At 39.7% G+C, this 19,718-nt stretch overlaps 1 protein-coding gene across 8 annotated transcripts in view; it reads left to right on the top strand.

Moving 5' to 3' along the window:
* The window catches only part of SULF1 (sulfatase 1), a 123,459-nt gene that overhangs the window by 93,969 nt on the left and 9,772 nt on the right, over positions 1-19,718 (top strand). For all 8 annotated transcript variants that reach the window (XM_023920925.2, XM_086885568.1, XM_086885592.1 and 5 more), the window contains 6 exons: positions 12,872-13,088; positions 16,250-16,496; positions 18,178-18,274; positions 18,360-18,454; positions 18,862-18,927; positions 19,417-19,589. In XM_023920925.2, coding sequence (XP_023776693.1) covers positions 12,872-13,088; positions 16,250-16,496; positions 18,178-18,274; positions 18,360-18,454; positions 18,862-18,927; positions 19,417-19,589 — 895 coding nt within the window. The remainder of the gene's footprint in view (positions 1-12,871; positions 13,089-16,249; positions 16,497-18,177; positions 18,275-18,359; positions 18,455-18,861; positions 18,928-19,416; positions 19,590-19,718) is intronic.

Raw genomic sequence — 19,718 nt, 5'->3', positions numbered from 1 at the left:
ATCTCTGCAGTGCACGCACAGGAAGAGAGCTAAATTAAGAAAAGCGATTCTGACTCCAAATTCTCTTCAATCCATCCCAAATTAATGCTACACCTATGGTAACACATGAAGATGGATTTACTGGGGAGATGTGTAGGCGAGCTGTACGCCTTCTCATTGACACCACCTCCAGCCACGCTGGGGCACAGGCTGGGGGCCCCAGGCAGTGCCTTGTGCCTGCCTTGCCGTCCTTGTAGTCCATCCCCATCCCCACACACCTCCCCGGAGAAGTGTGAGGTGATTTCTCCCAGGCAGGCCAGGAGCCTGGAGCTTGCGCTTTCCCCTCAGATGTTTGCTCAGCCCACTGCAGCAGCCGTGGGGCTGGCGCTGGGATCTCGGTGGGCTGTTTGGAAGGAGGGCACAAAGCCTTCTCTGTGCGGCCTGGCCGCCGCTGCCACCCATGGTGCCTGGCCCGAGCAGGCCGCGCTCGGCACGGCCAGCCCGGGGGCGCTGGGGACAGCTCACCCAGAGAAAGGCTCCGTCCCTGCCCTTCCCCTTCGCCTCCTGCACTGGGTAGGGTTACAGTAATTCGTGGTTAATCGCGGATTGGACTGGATTCATGTTTTGGCTGTCACATCCTTGGTCGGGTCCTCTGCCACAGCTCTCACCTCGCACATGCTCCTTAAATGCTGCTGCTTTTGAAGGGATATACACAGCATCGCAGTCTCACCCAAGGGCAAAGTTTTCAGGGGCTCAAGCACTGCCATTGTAAACAGAGATTAAATTTGAAAATCTGAATGCTTTATAAAATCTAAAGGAGATCAGTGAAGTAGTTTAGACTGTTAGGCGCTAAGAGGTTTCTTTTTAAAGTAACAAAATATTTTCTTTGCAATTCCTTATATTTATTCAATTCCTTATATTAATTACCTCTTATGCCAAAATCCAGGTTTGTAATAACTATTTTTTCACATATGAATAGAAAAGGTTAAGTATCCTGACCAGGTACCACACCTGAAGCTGTAGGAAACCCTGCTCACAGCCCTGTTCTCAGCTTGGGGCAGTAGTCCATCCTATATTGGTGAATCCAGTTTGATCAAAGGGTGAAGGAAGAAGGGCTGCAGTCAGTAAGGAGGCTACAAGAGCAATAGTGTTTGATAGTGGGTCTCCCACCTACAAACTCTCATCAAAGTCTTTTCAATGCTGAAGATATGTTGGCTGCACAGAGCCTAGCAGCCATCCCTCACAGCTGGATAAGGGAAAGGGCTGAATTGGTCTCTTTAAGACCAATTTTCAGACACAGCCATTGGTGTGTATACATTATTTTCTTTAAAAAATAGATCAAGGCTGTCCCTGGTAATTCCAACATCCTGAAGGCTTCCTGCAGGGATGCTGAAGTTAAATGTGCCTATGGAAAACTTCTGTTAGGCAGAGTGTGGTGAGGGGTGGAGGATCCTCTGGGCTCAGCCCATGGGGTGCAGACCTATTCCTCCCACTCCATTTGCCCTCATGCCAGCCCTAGGAAACAAGGCCAGTTTCTCTCTCAAGCACAGACTACCTGTGGTGCTCACAGGAAAGCCAGCATAGAATAGGTAAGGTGTGAAGTTAAGGACCAACACTGGACTAATATGAACTTCAGGGAGGCATTGCAATGTGAAATAAGTGTCTGCAGGGTTTTTTTCCATGTAAAGAAGTTCTTAAAAAAAAAAAAAATATTTAGTAGGTCAAATAAATGTACTTTAGTACAAATGTGTTCCAATATTAAATTCTGAGCCATCATAGTTTAATATGAGGTTCCTGCAGCAGATTTGCTCTAGTCATTTTGCACCTCTTAGAAAAGAGAAAATATTGCTGTGCCTGAATTAACTTTGTTTTATCTTTTCAGATTTGTATATTTTATTTCAATTACATAGATGCATATATAGAAATAAAATCTTCATTTAAATTACGGTGGCTTATAATACTTCCTATGTTTACTCTAATCAGTTACAGTTAACATCAGTTAAATTAAAATTACTTTCACAGAATGAGTAATTGCTGACAGATTCTAAAATAGTGAAATTGCTGGTCTTTGGGAAGCTGCTGCTAAATGTCTGAAACTAAGAATAAGCATTTGGGGAATTAATACACCATTAAAAGCTTGCTCTTAATTTAAATTTGCTGTAGTCAATATGCAGTTTATTTGAAAATGAAGCTGAAAGAGAAAATAATATTTTTTCCTGTATTAAAATGAGGTGCGATCCTGAGATCTGCTTGTTCCAAAATCTCCAAGGATGTGGTACTCAGGATAATACTTGCTTCAGCTTATTTTCTCTTTAAAAGAAAGGAATATAAAGAAACCTAGCATAATATTTTTTTTAATTAAAATTTCAAAATTCTTATTTTTTATATGTCCAATGTGTATCTGAAAATAGATAAACTTAAAAAACAGGGGGTGTGAAGAGAAGATGCTAAACACCTGTAAAATATAAATATTAAATACTTTCACTGCTATTTTTTAATGTATTTAAATTTTCTAACACCATTGACAGATTGCATCACTTTCATTGTAGATCACATCGCTGTCCCCTTGCTGCTTTTTTCATAATCCCCTTTATGGGAGGACGGTTTCCAAGTGTTCACCCACCTCCCTGAGAACATCTCAGAACTGAGGTGTGCACGGGGTGCGTTCACTCTGGAGTTATGTTCCGCAGTCATTGACGGGGGTGAGCAGTGGGCCCGTGCCAAGGACGGGGGTGCTCCTGCTGAGCTGTGCTAGCAAGAGCGCTGCTAACAGGTCATGGGAAGAGAGTGCTCACCTCTCCCTGGTGCCTGTGGGCTGCACCTGCAATGCTGCATCCAGCTGGGGATCTCCATGAGCAGCGGGACCTCGGTGCGCTGGAGCAAGTCCAGGGAGGACCCCAGAGATGGGGCGGAAGTACTGGGAAGGGGCAGAGGTTTGTTTAGTCAGGGGAATAGAAAGCAAAGGAAGAAGCTAATTGTTTCCTCTGATTAACCAATAGCTAATTAGAGAGATGACAGACCCAGGTATGTCTCAGAGGCGCACAGCAAAAGGTCTTTCAGTCAGAGACAAGTTTCAGTAAGGGATATTCTAAATAGTTGCATGGAAAAAAGTGCACAATCATAAATATGATTAAGAGCTGGAGCCCAAAGAGGCTGTGGAAAGTCCACCCCAGGATACATCCAAACCTAATAATGTTGCTGCTTTGAGGAGGAGGATGAAATAAATGACCTCCAGATGTTCCTTCTAGTACATGCTCTTAATTTTTTGCTTGCTTAGTACCTGGCCTTGAGGATTGCATGTTTTCCTCTTCCTCCTCAATTTCATAACTTGGGAGGTGCTGTTAATTTTATGAACTTTTAAGTGAGTTATAGGTCACCTGCCCACGTCATATTTGGATATAGACCAGATTTCAGCTCCTGCCCTGCCCCAGCTGTTGATCTGTGCTCACCCAAAGCACAGGCAGTCCCATCACATCAGGCCAGGTTCACTCCCCTGGCAAAGGGAGCAGGAGCTGATGGGCTCCCAGCTCAGCTTTGGGGCTTGGAGAAAGGTAGACATTTCCTTTGTGGTCCCTCCACATCTCCCCATGAGAGAATGCTCAAGAAATTATGATGGGAATGGGAGGCTTATTTCATAGTTCATATGCCAAATTTGTCACTGGTTTACATGGTGTAACTTATTGAGATCACCTGATTGAGCCCAGTTGGTTTAGCAGTGGATACTGATGGGTTTTAACACTTAAATGGTTTGAAGGGAATTTTTATATTTCATTGATATATATTTACCCTCTCAGTAATAATCTACACTGCACAGAAATACTGATTCGTCTGCAGCATAACTCTGCTTTTAAAATGGGAAACAGTTGGTGTCAAGTTGTAATAAAGCTTTGTTAATTTTCCAACAGAGCAGAAAAAATAACATGTGAACAAATGTTTCTCTGGATTAATACAACCTTATCATGACACAAATCTCTTCTCAGCTTTCCACTGGAATAACCTGAGACAAGAATATATGTTAGTTCAGGAGGTTTAGAGGCAAGCTGCTCTTAAATCCTCCAGCAGGTTATTTTTCTTGAACTCATTCCATCTTCTCACTCATGAAATTCTTCTGGATACTTAACAAATATCAAATAAAACCATGTTAACTGTGTTTTCATTTATATTTTTTCTTTCTCTCTTCCCTTACCTAAACGTGTAATTAAGGAGTTGAGTTAATTCATAAGTATTTATTCTTTTTCTCTCCAGTCTGAGTCATAGGAATTTTCCTAAGGCATAATTTTGACTTTTGGGACCTAACACTCTTTCCCAGATCACAGTTACCTTATGAGGTCTGGTGACTGATAGGCTGGATGTCTCCAGTGTACTGCTCAATCCATTATTTATAATCAGTATCAAATCCATAGCCAAATATGCATTTTCATCCTCTTAGAAAAATTACACAAACCACAATATTTTTTTAAATTTTTTCCCAATAGGGTAAAAAAAAAAATAAAAATCACCCTCCCAAAATGAGGACTGCAAAGCACTGTGTTTAAAATTTCAGCTCTTAGATTGGATGACTCAGCAGTGAAACCCAGACACAGGTCTGTTTATTTTATGGGCATACATCTCCTACCATCTGGTTGACACTACCTTCCAGTTTGTGAACAGCAAAGGCCTGAAACTTGTAAAGATCCATGGCCTTCTGCCAGCTCCAATGAGCACTGACAGTGGGCAGAACAGAAAAATGCATCGTGCTGCCCGTGTTGGGATGACATGCGAGCACCTGAACTCACACCGTGCTAGACAGGTATAACGTTGTGACTGCACCTTCCCTGTGCTCTCTTTTTAGACATGCATAATATTGTGCTTCCTCCTGAGGAACTGTATCCCAAAACTACCCTGAGGACATAATGTTTCACTCGGAGAAAATGCTTGAAGACTGTACAGAGAGATTTTAGTTAGATTAGGTCTCGGTGTATTTTACAGTGATCTAAGGCTTTACGGGTAGTCACTGGAGAAATGTTGCTGAATCCAAACATCAGCTTTGTGGTAAATGTGCAAGAATCTCCTGGCTCTGATCCAAAAAGTGTGTTTTGTAGCCTGTACTTCTATTTCTCACATATTCTTCACCCTCTAAAAACCTAGCACAAGTATTTAATTTTATTATTGATATTCATATTTATCAAATTATCATATCAGCATTCAGTCGAAAGCACGTCTATTTGTCATACTGAAAGAACACTTGCCATCAATCAGCTCACAGATGATATTGCAAAGGAAATTAGAATGGGGCTTATTAGGTGTAGTCTGGTTTGGCTCGAGTATCTATGTTCTCATAAAACAAATATCACAGACCATACATTTGTATAGGTCAGCTTTATGACCAGCTGCAGAGTATGAATAAAAACACATACACTGGTAAGAGCTGGCCAGAAGTGTCGAATGGCTGGCCAGCTACTGACAGCCAGACCCTGAGCAGCCACTAAAACCCAACTAAAATTATGCTATGGCATATTAACATCACCTGTGGATTCTCCAGATTCCAGACCAAACTCCTGATACTTGAAGGAGTCAAAAGGCACATGGTGGTCAAACTGTTTTACCAGGACATTGATTCAAAGCTGTCTCTTCTTTACCATCTGCCCACTGATACCATCTTTTCTTAGTAATGATTCAGTGGAGCATCTATGCACAGGCTTAACTGGAAGCACATGTGTTTGGGACCAGCTATGTGCTTAAAACTAGGTGCATACTTCAGTGCTTTTGTGAGCAGCCCTTCCTCACTTTAGACCCTGAAGAGTCATCCCTCATAGCTGACAGAAACATGCCTGCAATTTAGTTGCTCAAGAATTCGTAGGAATTGCCAGAAATTATGATACCTCTAGTTAAAATACCACTCTGTTTATGAGTTGAAACGAAATATGAAGATAAATTCCTTTATCTCTAAAAATAATCTTTCAAGGCATGGTATTTCATATTTCAGCCTAAATAGTTCACAGTTCAGCCTAAATATTTAAGCTTTTATCAAACAGAGAGTGGCTCTTCCCAGATCTGACAATTCTTTAAATTTAAGCAATTCTTGATTGGATGTATGAAGTCTATTCTGGACAAAATCCAGAGATATTCCCGGAAGATCTCTGGATTCACTGGTTTCATCTCTTTCAATGCATGGCTGTGTCCAACCTTTTCACTATCAACTTACTGGTGTTCTCTAACAGAAAGACCTTTCTGGTAGAGTGGCACCTTTTTTTAAGAAAGCAAATTCTTTTAACCTTTTTTTAAGTAATCTATGTACCAAAAATCTCTAGACAGAAAATATAATTTATGCAATAATTATTTTTAACACTTTCTGTAGTACTTCTTTGAGGTTCTCTTTCTGCAGAGTTTCCATTTTAAAGTATGCAGTGAAAGAGAGTTAAAGCTAAGTCCTCTGCAAGTTAAATGTACGTGATACAATAGTAACAGATTATTATTGGAATTACTATTTATAGCTAACAGATTAAATATATCCTTTTCATGGGCTCCTATTTGTTTGCACCTGAGAGTGGATGTTTATTGGATAACAACAGAAGTCTCTTGACGTTGAGTTCTAACTACAGGCAATTTAATAGATTTGGTAGAGAATGCTATGCAGGTGAAATATTTGCTCTCTTGACCTAGGTGCCTGCATTTCTAGAACTGACAATGTAGTTCATGCACTTTTTATAACTAGAGAACTGCTATAACTTAAAATCAATGTTGTTTATACTGCAAGAATGCAAAATTTTGTAGTCTGTAAAATTTCTGGGCAATTTTTCTTTTCATAAGAAAAGATACTTTGTACTTGTGAAGTAGCTCAAAATTGCCAATTTTTATATTGTTTTTTCTGTTATCCAGTGATTAATTCTTTCACTCCTTTTTTCCTCCAGTTCTATCCCTGTGCATTTATCTGAAAGTATTTCTAAAGTCTGTCATACATTTCTGCCCATATTACATCAGTTCTTAAAGGACAAACTTCTTCCCTCCATGTTGATCCCCTGACCATTGCATTTTTCAGGAACACTTCTCAGGGGCTAAGGCTGTATATAAATAACTGCCTTTGAATACATCCATATTGTCAGATTTTGGAGCATGACCCAATAGAAAGTGGTTCAGTTATGAGAGAGTGGTACAAAACTTGGGATCTGCCATTACAGGTAGTATCAGCTCAGTTCTAAAATGGAGAAGGAGATTTTTTGGTTTTTTTTCCCCACGAAAATGCAGCAATTCCAAATTCCTTGAGTGAATCTGATAAACCATCCCTGTTTAACAGCTGCGCTTGTGCAATGTTGAAGTACTGCTGAGATAAAACAACACAGGTTGGTATTTTCAGGGGCATTTAGGAGCCATGGTCAGGACCAGGGTTCAGTTCTGCTCTATGGGAATGTACAGAGGACATGACCTTAGCCAGCAAAGATTTCTCAGTATTCAGGTCCAGTTCAGCAGAAATGAACTGCTGCTACTCTGTACTGTTTACTGTAGACAACTAATTAGAGGGCACTTTTCAATATGTTGTGTGACATGGCCTCTTCTAATGGCCCGGAGAAAGCAAAAGCAAGACAGCTCTGATTGCAGTAGCACAGCCCTGAACCAGACTCCTTTTCCAGCATTATCACATCAAGTCCCCTGGCACTCCCCCAGATCTGGTTACTGCTAATGAAGGAAAATGCTATACATATATTCAGCCTGTAATGGTATTTCCATCTAAACTGTTTTCAAATTTAAAGCATACCTTTCAAAACAGGAAAAAAGGGAAATGAGATCTTGAGGACATGTTTAAATTCATGAAGTCTTCATTTTTCAGGCCTTATCTGAACATTCCCTAGGCTGAGCAATAATACTCAAAGTCAGTCATACATCACAAAAATGAAAAAGCACCTGTAAAAATATTGCTGCTATGTTATATTTCCGGTTGCATGTTTTTCGGGGTTTTGTAACTTTGTGATAAAATCTGACAAGGTATTTAACACTGACTTGTCTACTGCAAATACTAGGTGTTTACATTCCATAGAAACCCTTAGCTTGCCTACTGTTGGGACACTTTTCATGACTTGTCTAATCCATTTCTCCTCTATATAAGGAAGCAGCAACTGTCTCAAATCCATTACAGTCTATTAACTGCCCAAAGCTGATTGGAAGTCCTGCCTAAGTAGCTATTTACAGTGGAGGGCGTCACAATGATTCATCCTGAATGTATAGTTTTATGCCCTAATTATAATCAGTAATGAAATAGGCTTAATTTCAAGGCTGTGGCACAACTGATTAATACCAGGAAATTGAGACCCCAGGTAGTTACAAAGTCAATTGGTGTTGTCTTCCTGATGTAGCTGCAAGTCACAGCCGGAGCCATGCCAGTAGCAAGGCAAAGCAAAGCCATCAAGTACAAACCATCCCTTTTAACCAGTCCATGTCCTACCCTTGGTCTTTGCAATGTCTTTATGAGGGCAAACTTCTACCCCCAGAAGAAAGTGCATGATGCTAGTGCCGTTATCCAAGAAAAAGCTCCTGCTGCAGCACCATTGCAGTGCTTGTCTCAGCACTGAGGAACAGGCATAGGAACTTGCATGTTTAAACTTCAGGTTTGGCAAAGAATAAAGTGGCTCAACTTCTGCAGGATAGGATAGCATAGGATAAGATAGGATAGGACATAGGATAGAATATAGGATGGGACAGGTATAGTGGTTTAATCCCAGCCAGCAACTAAGCCCACACAACCACTCACTCTCTCCCCCACCAGTGGGATCAAAGAGAGACTTGGATGGGTAAAAGGTAGAAAACACATGGGTTGAGATAAAGTTTGATAGGGAAAGGAAAAGCAGTGCATGCAGGCAAAGCAAGAGGGAATTCATTGACCCTTTCCCAGGGACAGGCAGTTTTTCAGCCATCTCTAGGAGAACAGGGCTCCATCACATGTAGCAATGACTTGGCAAGACAAAGGTCATAACTCCAAATGTTCCCTTCTCCCTCCTTCTTCCCCCCACTTTATATACTGAGCATGATGTCCTCTGACCTGGAATATCCCTTTGGTCATCTGTGAGCTGTGTCTCCTCCCAGCCCTCCCCAGCCACACCCAGTCCCCTCACCAGTGTAGCAGCAGAAAAAGCAGAAAAGGCCATGGCTCTGTGTAAGCCCTACTCAGCAATAACAAAAAACATCTCTTTATTATCAACCCTGTGTTCAGCACAAATCCAAACCAGCCACTATGAAGAAAATTACCTCAACACAATAGGATAGGATAGAACTATTTCTGCTGGAAGGGACCTACAACAACCATTGAGTCCAACTGCCTGACCACTTCCATGGAGTGTCATTTACAGTACTTTCCAAATGCCTTTTGAACAATGACAGGTTTGGGGCAACAACTCCATCTCCAGGAAGCCAGTACAGTGTTTGACCACTCTCTTGGTAAAGAAATGCATCCTTATGTCCAATCTGAACCTCCCCTGGCACAACTTTGAACCATTCCCATATGTCCTATCACTGGATCCATATCACCCTCTCTGCCTTCCCTCCTCAGAAAGCTGTGAAGAGCAATGACATTGTCCCTCAGCCCGCTTCTTTCAAACAAGAAAAACCCAAAACCCTTAGCTGCTCAGTCCTTTTACATTTTTACCTCTCCTAAACTCCTTTGCAATCTGCTGACGGGGGCAGGGAAGGCACTGGGAAGGACTGGCAGCCAGCACACACAAACCCAGCCAAGGCTCCAAGCGCATATGCAGAACAAACCCTGCTTGGTTCAGGGTGGCTGTAAACCAGCAAAGCTCCTCCCAGTGGGCTAAGTTCCATCAGCTTTCAGGTGTGGGGTTTCAGGGCTCCGCTGATGTGGAAGCATTAAAGATTCTTTTTCACCTTTGCTTTCCCTCTGAACCTAAATCGAGGAAGAATGTGAACTGAAAGTGGGGAGCTGAGGTGAGAGGGAAATAGTTGCTGGAGGGTAGGTGGTGAAATGAGATGAAAGGAGGAAAAGATGAGTCAATGACAAAGAAAAAGGCTGACACAGATGAAGTTTCACAACATGACTGAAACAATAAAACAGCTTGATGCAGACAAATGTCAGCAACTTGTTTTTTTCTCTACTATTAGTTTAGAGCTTTTAATTCTGAGTTAGTTCTCTTTTCTCCTACTGAGGTGAGAATAAATCAGTGCAGGGGTCCCTAAATCAGCATGCAGCCAGAAGCAAGGACTATCCTATATTCCTATGGCAACAGTGAATTGTTAGATTGTCTTGGGTGTCTTGTGAAATATCACTGTAAGAAAGAAGATAAACATGGGGAAAATAAGAAAACATACACATAAAATTTAAATTTAATGGAGACATATTTAGTTTTTGTATATGATAATAGGGCTATTTAATTGATCAAGAAATCCAGAAACCAAAATTAATAGTCCTGAGCTTCAAAGAATAATTTTGTATTCAAAGCAGGAACGAAGGTAAAAAACAGGGGAAGGGACAGTGCATTTAGTCAGAATCTTCATTTATGTGCATTAATGCATTTTAGAGAACTAAAGATGAGCAGAAGGACCATTATGACATAACTGCATAAGGCATTCTCAGTGCCTGATTATGCTGGCATGGGCAGGGATTCAGGAAAGTTAGACTGAAAATTCCATCTTAGAACTCTGAAGCATCTTTATAATTACACTTTTTAAAGTAAAATTAAAAAAAGAAAAATAAAAGAGGAAATGAATCACATTTAATCCCTGTTTTAAATAAGGAACTATTATTGGCTTGTACTAGACACAGAGCGTCTTGTTTCAGTGTTAGTCATAATACTGTTAAAAATGATCTAAAAGTTTATTGAAGCCACTCCTACAACCTCTTGCTATGATTAATGCTAGACAAAGAGAATACTTATTCTACTTTAAAATGCTGCTTTTGAGACTCCTTAAAAACTAGTGCCATATGTTTATAACTGTAACACGTACCCAATAAACACAGGAAATATAGTGCTGCAGTCAGCTCTCATCCTGTAACAATCATCTGCTGAAGAAGGAAGAGAGCACATGCTATTGCAGAATAAAATCTGCAAAGCTTCACAGCTCTTGGACACCATTTCTTGTAGAAAGTTACATTGTCACTTGTAGATGTACCTTTACACTGAAAGACTGGGCACAAGTGTAATTTCTCTGTCAGCTATTAGATTTGTTCAAATTAATGTACTTTTACACATGGCTTACTGTTCTGAGATCAGAATCATGGCAATCCACAGGAGGATCTCAGTATGGAATCCATTAATTCAGCCCACATGTTAGGCCAGAGAGTGCCCTCATGGTGCTGTGGTTCAGACCCACATCAGCTCATTCCTCAGGTTATCAGGCCAGAAAATCTACCTGAGGCTCGGTTTCCTTTCTCCATTCTTCAGTCAGCATGACAGCATCCCCAAAATATCCAGAGCAGCCATTAGTTAATGGAACTTACCGAAATGTGTGTGCTCTGATATTAGTGTCCATTTAAAAAATTAAGTTGGCAACTCCATTAGCACTGGCATCCATTTGTCTTGTTACTATTAATGAGGCAAGAGAAAACTACTTATGCTATTCCATCATGGGAACCAAAAAAGGGACACATTACAGAGAAACTTTACTGAAACTGCAGCTAAAAGATTCCAGCTACCAATAGCATTACTGATTTCTTTTTCTTTGCAATATCCAGCTAAGTTTAGTGTTTCGTATGGAAACTCTGATCATTGTAGCTTAAGATGCAAAAGTGAACAAAACTCACTGAGTAATAGTAATTTTTGGTTGTATTAAAATTATAAATTTTATTCTTTTATTTCTAGTTCTCCCTATGGTTATTCAGACTAGTACTGACTTAAAATCTTCACGGACTTCTTATTTTATGAGTGTATTGTGAGTGCCATGTATAGCAAGCTTTGGTTGTGGGCAAAGGAGCTCTGATCTCTCAGCACCCACACATTTTTATTTTTTGTTATATAATATTTAGGTTTTTTTAAAGATGATTTTAAGATGATTCAGAAAGGAAATTAATGTCCCAGTTGCTTTTTAATTTGAAATGTGAAGATGATGGGACCCACTGGAAAAATCCACCTGGAATCTTCCATCTGGGTCAGTGATGTTGATAATTAAGTCAGACAGATATTGTGCAGACAAACTGGAAAAAAATCTGTTTCCTTTTATTCTCCCACACTTGCTCTGATATTCACCACACACACAATTCCTTTTACAGGTACTCTTTCCAGAGCTTTTCCTCCCAAGTCTCATACAAATCTCATGACTTATAAATCCAAAGGAGTTTATCCAAGATAATTTCTAGTTTACTGTCCCTAAGGTTCTTCCCCTTGCTTGCACCTGCTGGCTATAGGGAATGGTTTCTGTGGTTTTCTATAGATTACATCCACAATTTGTCCTTTTCTTTACAAAAACCTCTACAACAGAACCAGTTCTTCTTTATCCGTGAATTGAGGATTTTTTTTATTTTTTCCTGAATCATACTAGAAAATCCAAGTCACAGAACAAAGAAAAAGAATATTTTTTTGTTCAAAGAAAACAAAAAGTTGGTGAAAACTGCCCTGCCAGTACTCCTTGACCTGTAAATTAAGACTTTTTACTTGCTCTTTTGACAGATGTGTGTAGCCTAGATATTCTTGATGGGGTTTTTTAGTTTTTTGTTTGTTTGTTTTTTTGTCTGGGTTGTATTTTTTTGATGCAGATTTGAAGTGGTTCCATCCAAGTTTATGTTTCCCCAGCATGAGAAGGACTCTGTGAAGAATGTGACTGAATTTGTGCCCTAAAATATTTCCCTTCTCAGTCTGCTATTTAAGAGGCTGTTTAAATTTTAAAAGAAATTTACCTGTCTCCTTTCACTGCCTACCTGAAAGCAACAGGGTTTGGAAGGCTGCTGGAAAATCATCTTCATGTCTCTCTCTTGCAGAAGTGGCAGTGCACAGAGGATGCTTCTGGCAAACTTCGAATTCACAAGTGCAAGGTGTCTGGTGACATCCTCGCCATCAGAAAGAGAACGCGCAGCCTCCACTCCCGGGGATACAGCGGTAAAGACAAAGACTGCAACTGTGGAGACGCTGATTACCGGAACAGCAGGACCCAAAGGAAAAATCAAAGACAGTTCCTGAGAAACCCTAATGTGCAAAGTAAGTGTTACTTGATCTCTTGGACTCTGAGGCAGAGAGCAGAGGGAAATGGCTAGCAGAGCATTTTCCTACCAGTATGCTCTTCCTTTCACCTTCGTGTCTAGTGAAAATGTTTGTAACTGGTAGTCAGATTCTGCATAGTTGCCTCTGTAATATGTACCTAAGGTGGGCCTAAAGCTGGAGATGGACATTTTTCCATTTAGTGAGGGGACAAGGAGAAATTGCTTTAAACTCTGACAGAGTAGGTTTGGGTCAGATATTAGGAAGCAATTCCGTACTGCGGGGTTGTCCAGAGAAGCTGCGGATGCCCCATCCCTGGATGTGTTCAAGGCCAGGTTAGGTGGAGCTTTGAGCAGCCTGTTCTAGTGACAGCTGTCCCTGGCCATGGCAGGGGTGTTGGAACTGGGTATTGTTTTAGGTCCTTTGCCAAGGGGTGCTGGAGCTGGGTATTCTTTTAGGTCCTTTCCAACTCGAGCCGTTCCGTGATTCAGATAGCAGCGGTGACAGCACCATTCGTGCCTTGGGTCGCGGGGAGAGACAGCACCTCGGTGCGGTGGCGGTGATGCTCTGGTGCCATCTCTCGCACAGCTCAGACATGACAGCCCGGTGGCCCCCGCGGTGACCTGGGGCCAGCAGCAGCTTGCCGAGGTCCCCTGCAAGCGTTTTGTTGCCCGGTTAAGGCAGAATCCGCTGGCTGTTTGGTGATGCCCCGCACACATCTGCTCCCCGAGGCGCTGCGGGGCTCTGTCGGGCTGAAACGCTGCTCGGCTCTCGCGTCCATCCCTGCAGGGACACGAGCGAGATCGCAGTGTCCTCTAGTGGAGCGCGGGTTGAAGGCATTGTACAAGAGGGCTTTAGGACTGCAGCACTTGGGTTTGTTTCTGCTAACGACTTCTACAAAAGAAGCCTATTTGAAGAAGCTATTATTTTAAATGGAGCGCAGTTTTTCTTCTCTGTGCTCAGTAAATTAAGTGCATTTCTGTAGCTGTAGCAATTATAAGCGGATTACAGAATTTGTTGAAGACCAGGCTGTGTCCTCCTGCTCTCTAAATAGAGTAGAAGACTGGGGAATAAAATCAAGATGGGTCTTCAAAGCAAGTTGTATGAGAAACACAAAAGTTAGAAGGTGCTGCACAGATGTCTATGAACTAAGAAAATAATGTCAGTATCATTCAAAATATTTCCTGATTTAAAGCCCCCCACACTGTGGATGTGAACAAGAATCCCTGGTATTCTTTGTACATTCAACCACAATATTGTCTGTCTTAAGTTGTCTCATTGTTCAGCCTAAATACTGTCTTGATCTAATTTCTTCCATTTGTTTAGTATGATCTAAGGCACCTCACAGTGTGTACAGGCTGAGCTCTGCTGGAAAGTGTGCATGCCACAGACTGCCAGGGTGATTCTCTAACCAGGGAATGTTCCCTCAAGTGATATTTTTGGAGGGAGATACCTTCTGTGTACCTTGGAAAGAGGTGCTGCCAAGTCACCAGCAAGGGCTGAAAGGCGATTGTGGCTGGAGCAAGTTACTTGGAGAGAGAAAGTCGGGAAAGAATGGAAAATACCTGAAGGAGGCATCAAAAAAAGTTGCTTTGTTAAGCTTTAACTCTTTACAACATTCTCACACCTCTTCCCTTCTCTGCCTCCTGCAAATCAACCTTAATACTCCTCTGAGCAGAGCAGGGAAAGACTCAAAATGGTGAAATATTTTTAAGGTAATTACTGATTTAGTCTTGTCTTCAGGTGACACAGGGATGAGATGCCTACATATTCCACCCTTTCAGCCACTTGTTTACTAAGCAGTATCATCAGAGGCTTTTAAAAGAAAGAAATTGTCCCATCTGAATCTATGAATCTTTCTACATAATTTTATTGAAGAGTAATACAGTTACAGACCAGAAAGATGCTCTGAAACTAGTTTTTCTATTCATGAAGACTAATGTCTTCATTGCCTTAACTGAGACTTTTTTCACCTTACAGCAGGTGATTGCTGAAAAAATTTAGGAAAGGGTGGTTTGAATGAAAAGTTCAATGTGGCTCACTATCTTCTCCTTTAAAAGATTCTTGCAGGAAAGACTCAGCATGAGTCTCTCAAAGACACTAACATAAAAACTTCACTAGAACTGATGCTGCCTGCCAAAGGCAGTATTTTCTTACATCTGCTGTTTTCTGATGGATAAATTATTGTTAGGTGACATGGGTGTGCTCAGCATAGATGCAACAAATGGAAATGCCCTACAACTGACTTTTTACAAGCTTAATTTTGTATGTCTAGAGCTCTCTGTGTGTGGCTTTGCTAGACAGAACATGCTTTGGTGTGGTCTTGACTGTCAGTTTTATCAGCTTGGTTTGGGTCAAGTGCATTTAGCAAAAAAAGTAAAAAGTGTAAGTAAGGTCTTTCAGACTGAGACCAAACAGAGGTTCTCTTGTACATGAAATTAAAGACCCCTCAAAAGATTTAATTGTCTTTGTTATTCTTACTCATAAACACAGTAACTAAAAGAGATGTAACCCTACTAAGCTCAGAGCTTTCAAGGGGTAAAAGTGACATAATAAATCTCACTGTAGCTTTGCAATGCAGCAACTTTTTGATAGTCTATGACTTGCACACATAAATACAGATGACATATATGTCAGTGTACATATATACATATACATACATACAGATACTGATATCTGATGAATTCTTAGCCTCTCAATTCCTATCTTTAAAAATGAAAAGGTATTAACCTTTTAAAAATTATTTTTTTTAGTCTAAGGTATACATTAAATATGCCACATGCCAATCTACAGGTGGCAACCTTGTTTCACTATACTGAACAATTTAATTTTCTAAAGTGTTTTCTATGCTTGTGTTCTCTGGTTTTCTTTTTTAGTGTCTCTTTCTAGACATGTGATTTCTGAGATACTGTTTTTTATTTGAAGACATAGATGCTAACTGGCCTGAGGTCAGACTAACATGAGATTCAAACCTTGAAGCAATCCAAATTTCATGCTAGTATGGAAGTGTGGGCCACGATGTATCAAAAAGCATTAAATAAGTTTCTGTAAAGTCACAGAAAAAATAAATTTGTTTTATTGAACAGTTTTGTATTCATGCCATGGATCATGTATATACATATATATGTATATTTTGACTGTGAGTGTTTCTTCTGCTTCAGAATACAAACCTCGATTTGTTCACACTCGCCAAACCCGGTCCTTGTCTGTGGAATTTGAAGGTGAGATATATGACATAAATCTGGAAGAAGAAGAACTGCAGGTGTTAAAAACCAGAAGTATCACCAAGCGCCACAATGTTGAAAATGAGGAAGAAGGAGAGGAAGCTGCTCGTGCTGCTCATGACACAATGGTTGCTGATGGTACTGATGCTATAGGTCAACCCAGCTCTGTCAGAGTGACACACAAGTATGATTTCTTTCTTTATATGGTATTTTTGTTTCTTAAAATTAAATCTTCATTTTCTAACTGTACTCTTACTCCCTCTGTACAATATTTAGGAATTTGAAACTGACATCATAGATTTTAGATACACCTGAGTTGTATTTTTTAGGAAGTCAAATCATTTATATTTAATATGTGTATTTTAAATGGAGGCCTCTAGATTAGGTTTTATTTCTAGGGAGGAGTAGGCATCTCCAGAGGGAAATTTGTTCCTTGTATCAAAATTATGATGGATTAATCAACATGTTAAACTGACGCTTCTGCTGTTTACTATAAAATCCAGTTTAGCATAGAGACCTTAATCTGAAGTCCCACTCTACATGAGGACAGATTAGATCAGCTGCATCATGTTTCTTAATGCTTAGTTGTTTGCAGCCATTAGCACTAGTTAAGATACATTAGACCTGTTTATTCAAGATACATTAGATCTAAATGAAAAGACAAACGTCTCAGAATGCAAATTTTATTTTTAATTTTAAAAAGTTAATATGATTTATTTGAAAAATCCAGGAATATGTAGCCAAAAAAAAAAATCTTTGTTTAATCTCTTTTATTATATGTAAAATACAAATAGAGTTTATATTTTTTTTTTGTTTGTTTGTGGTTTTTTTGTTTGTTTTTTAGGAAACACAGTGGTTAGTTTTAAACAGTAAAAATTGTCCTTTCTTACACTAATAATTTCCAGCCATGGAATTATTAAAACTTGAAATAGTTTTAAAGAAAAATTATTATTTCTCCATAAGATGTTTTGACCTTTACAGAATAGTATTGCTTTCAGAATTCTTTGAGTGAAGAAAAAGACAGAATAGGATAACATTGGAAGAGATAAGCATCTACATCTTTTTTCTGTTATTCCTCTCAGAAATGAAAAGAAGGGTTCTGATGAAGAAGGACTCAAGGAAAGTTCTGTCTATAAAATTAGGTTTCTCTAATTAAGGAATTTCTGTTTGTCAGCACGGCGACTTTGAAAGCCCAGTCTGAACTCTGTTGGATTTTCTGTCTCAGCCCACTGCCTCGGTCTTGTGCTTTTCTCTCCCTCTTGGTAGAGCTGTTTTCTCAAACACAGTTGGGAATGTTTTTGTCATTGCACAGTTTTTTTAATTCAAGTGCTCTGTAGACTTTTTGTTTAACCATGAATTTGATCTCTTTCTTCTAACTTTGGTTCCTCTTGGTCTTTATTGATTATATTGATCTTCAGCCCTCTTACTGTATGTTATCTTCTTGAGTGTTTTGCTGGGAAGATGAGCCACATTCATGTGGCAGGAAGAATGTATTTCTTAGCAGCTGGTTGTTAAATAAACAGTGGCACATTTGATTAACAAGAGGCTTTAAATTATGAGAAGGTTTTTACTTCAATTTCAATTTCATTTCTGATTGACTAAGAATGTATTGCATTTTTTTGCTTAGCAGGCACAGACCATCTGTCATAGATGACAAGTTTTCCAGAGAAAACAGATAAAAGCAATTGTTACTATTAAGTCAACAGAGGAAGACCTTGTAGAGTTTATTTTTTTTTTTTTTTTAAGTTGCTAACAGAATATTAACAAATATTTGATTAGAAATGTTGGAAGAAAGAGAAAAAATAGGTGGGTAACTGGGAAATGACTGACTTTCATTTCCCTGTTTCTTAAACTCACATCTACAGATGTTTCATTCTTCCAAATGACACTATTCACTGTGAGAGGGAGCTGTACCAGTCTGCCAGAGCCTGGAAGGATCACAAGGCTTACATTGATAAGGAGGTAAGAGGTATTTTAAAATCCCAGTGAAGTCTTTACACTGGTACCTTTCCAAAGAATAATTTTGACTCAGAAATATTCTCTGCAGATTGAAGCTCTCCAAGACAAAATTAAGAATCTGAGGGAAGTTAGAGGACACCTAAAAAGAAGAAAACCAGATGAATGTGATTGTAGTAAACAGAGGTAAGAAAGGTGGCACTAAATACTGAACACAACTCTGATTTCTAAGGCTTATACATTTTCCAGGGATTTTCAGATTGAAAATAAAAAACCAAAGCTTTATTGATATTTATAAGCATTGTAGGCTCCTATTTTAGTTAGATATGAGTAGAAACTACTGTAAAACACAAGAAGATAAATTTTAACGTTTTAAGATTAAATATGCTTGTATTCTACTAACATGTTTGAATCCAGCTGTAGTTCTGCTATAACCTACCATAGGATCACACAGATACAACTCGCTTAAATTAAGTGAAAACTTTAAGTCTGTATAGTTCCTCAAGAAAATGTCAATGATAGTATATTTCTGGTTTGGTTTTATGCTGAAAACAGTTTCATGACTTAATAATTCCTAAAAATTTTCTCTGTAGTTATTACAACAAAGAGAAGGGGGTAAAGGCCCAAGACAAACTCAAGAGCCATCTTCATCCCTTCAAGTAAGGCTGTTATTAATCTCTCATTCTCACAGTTGACTTTTTGGTGACTGGAAAAAAGTAGTTTTGGGGATTTGGGGAGATTTTTTGGTTTGGGTTTTGTTGAATTTTTTGTGGAGAGAGGTGAGGAGAAGAAAAGGTCACGTAGCAAGCTATCACAAGAAATATTCAGTAGTTTTGGACCAACTTGTGAAAGTTTATAAATAATATTTCTTCAATCTATTGATAGAAGAAGATGAAAATAGTATTATCAGAAATGAATCAATGTTGTCTTTTGAAAGATCCAGTAAAACCTAAATGCAGCAGTGCATCCTTTCTCATGCTTGCTGAAGGGAACACCTTATCTTAACAGCTGGGGAAGCTGAGCTAGAAGGTCCTGTTCTCATCCTTCCACCTTTATCAAACCCAGAAAGATGTAAAAACTGCTAGTGCTGTTGTTAACCAAACAGAGACTGTTCTTAGTCAGCTGTGCCCAACTTCTTCTCTGAACAGAGAAGCAGCACAGGAGGTGGATGGCAAACTGCAGCTGTTCAAAGAGAACAGGAGGAGGAAGAAGGAGCGGAAGGGGAAAAGGCGCCAGAAGAAGGGAGATGAGTGTAGCCTTCCTGGTCTGACGTGTTTTACCCATGACAACAACCACTGGCAAACAGCACCATTCTGGAACTGTGAGTCTTGTGCCAAAATGCAAATGTGATCTAGGTTATCCTCTGCTGTATTACTGGTTTTCCACTTCATGTAATCAGAGCATCATTCAGACCTTTAATGCTGTCAAATGTCATATATTGAACAAAATA

The sequence above is a fragment of the Cyanistes caeruleus genome, chromosome 1 (genome assembly GCF_971803275.1).
Source record: "Cyanistes caeruleus chromosome 1, bCyaCae1.hap1.1, whole genome shotgun sequence".
NCBI classification, from domain to species: domain Eukaryota; kingdom Metazoa; phylum Chordata; class Aves; order Passeriformes; family Paridae; genus Cyanistes; species Cyanistes caeruleus.
The sequence above is the reverse complement of the archived record's forward strand: the minus strand, read 5'-3'. Positions and strand labels throughout refer to the sequence as shown.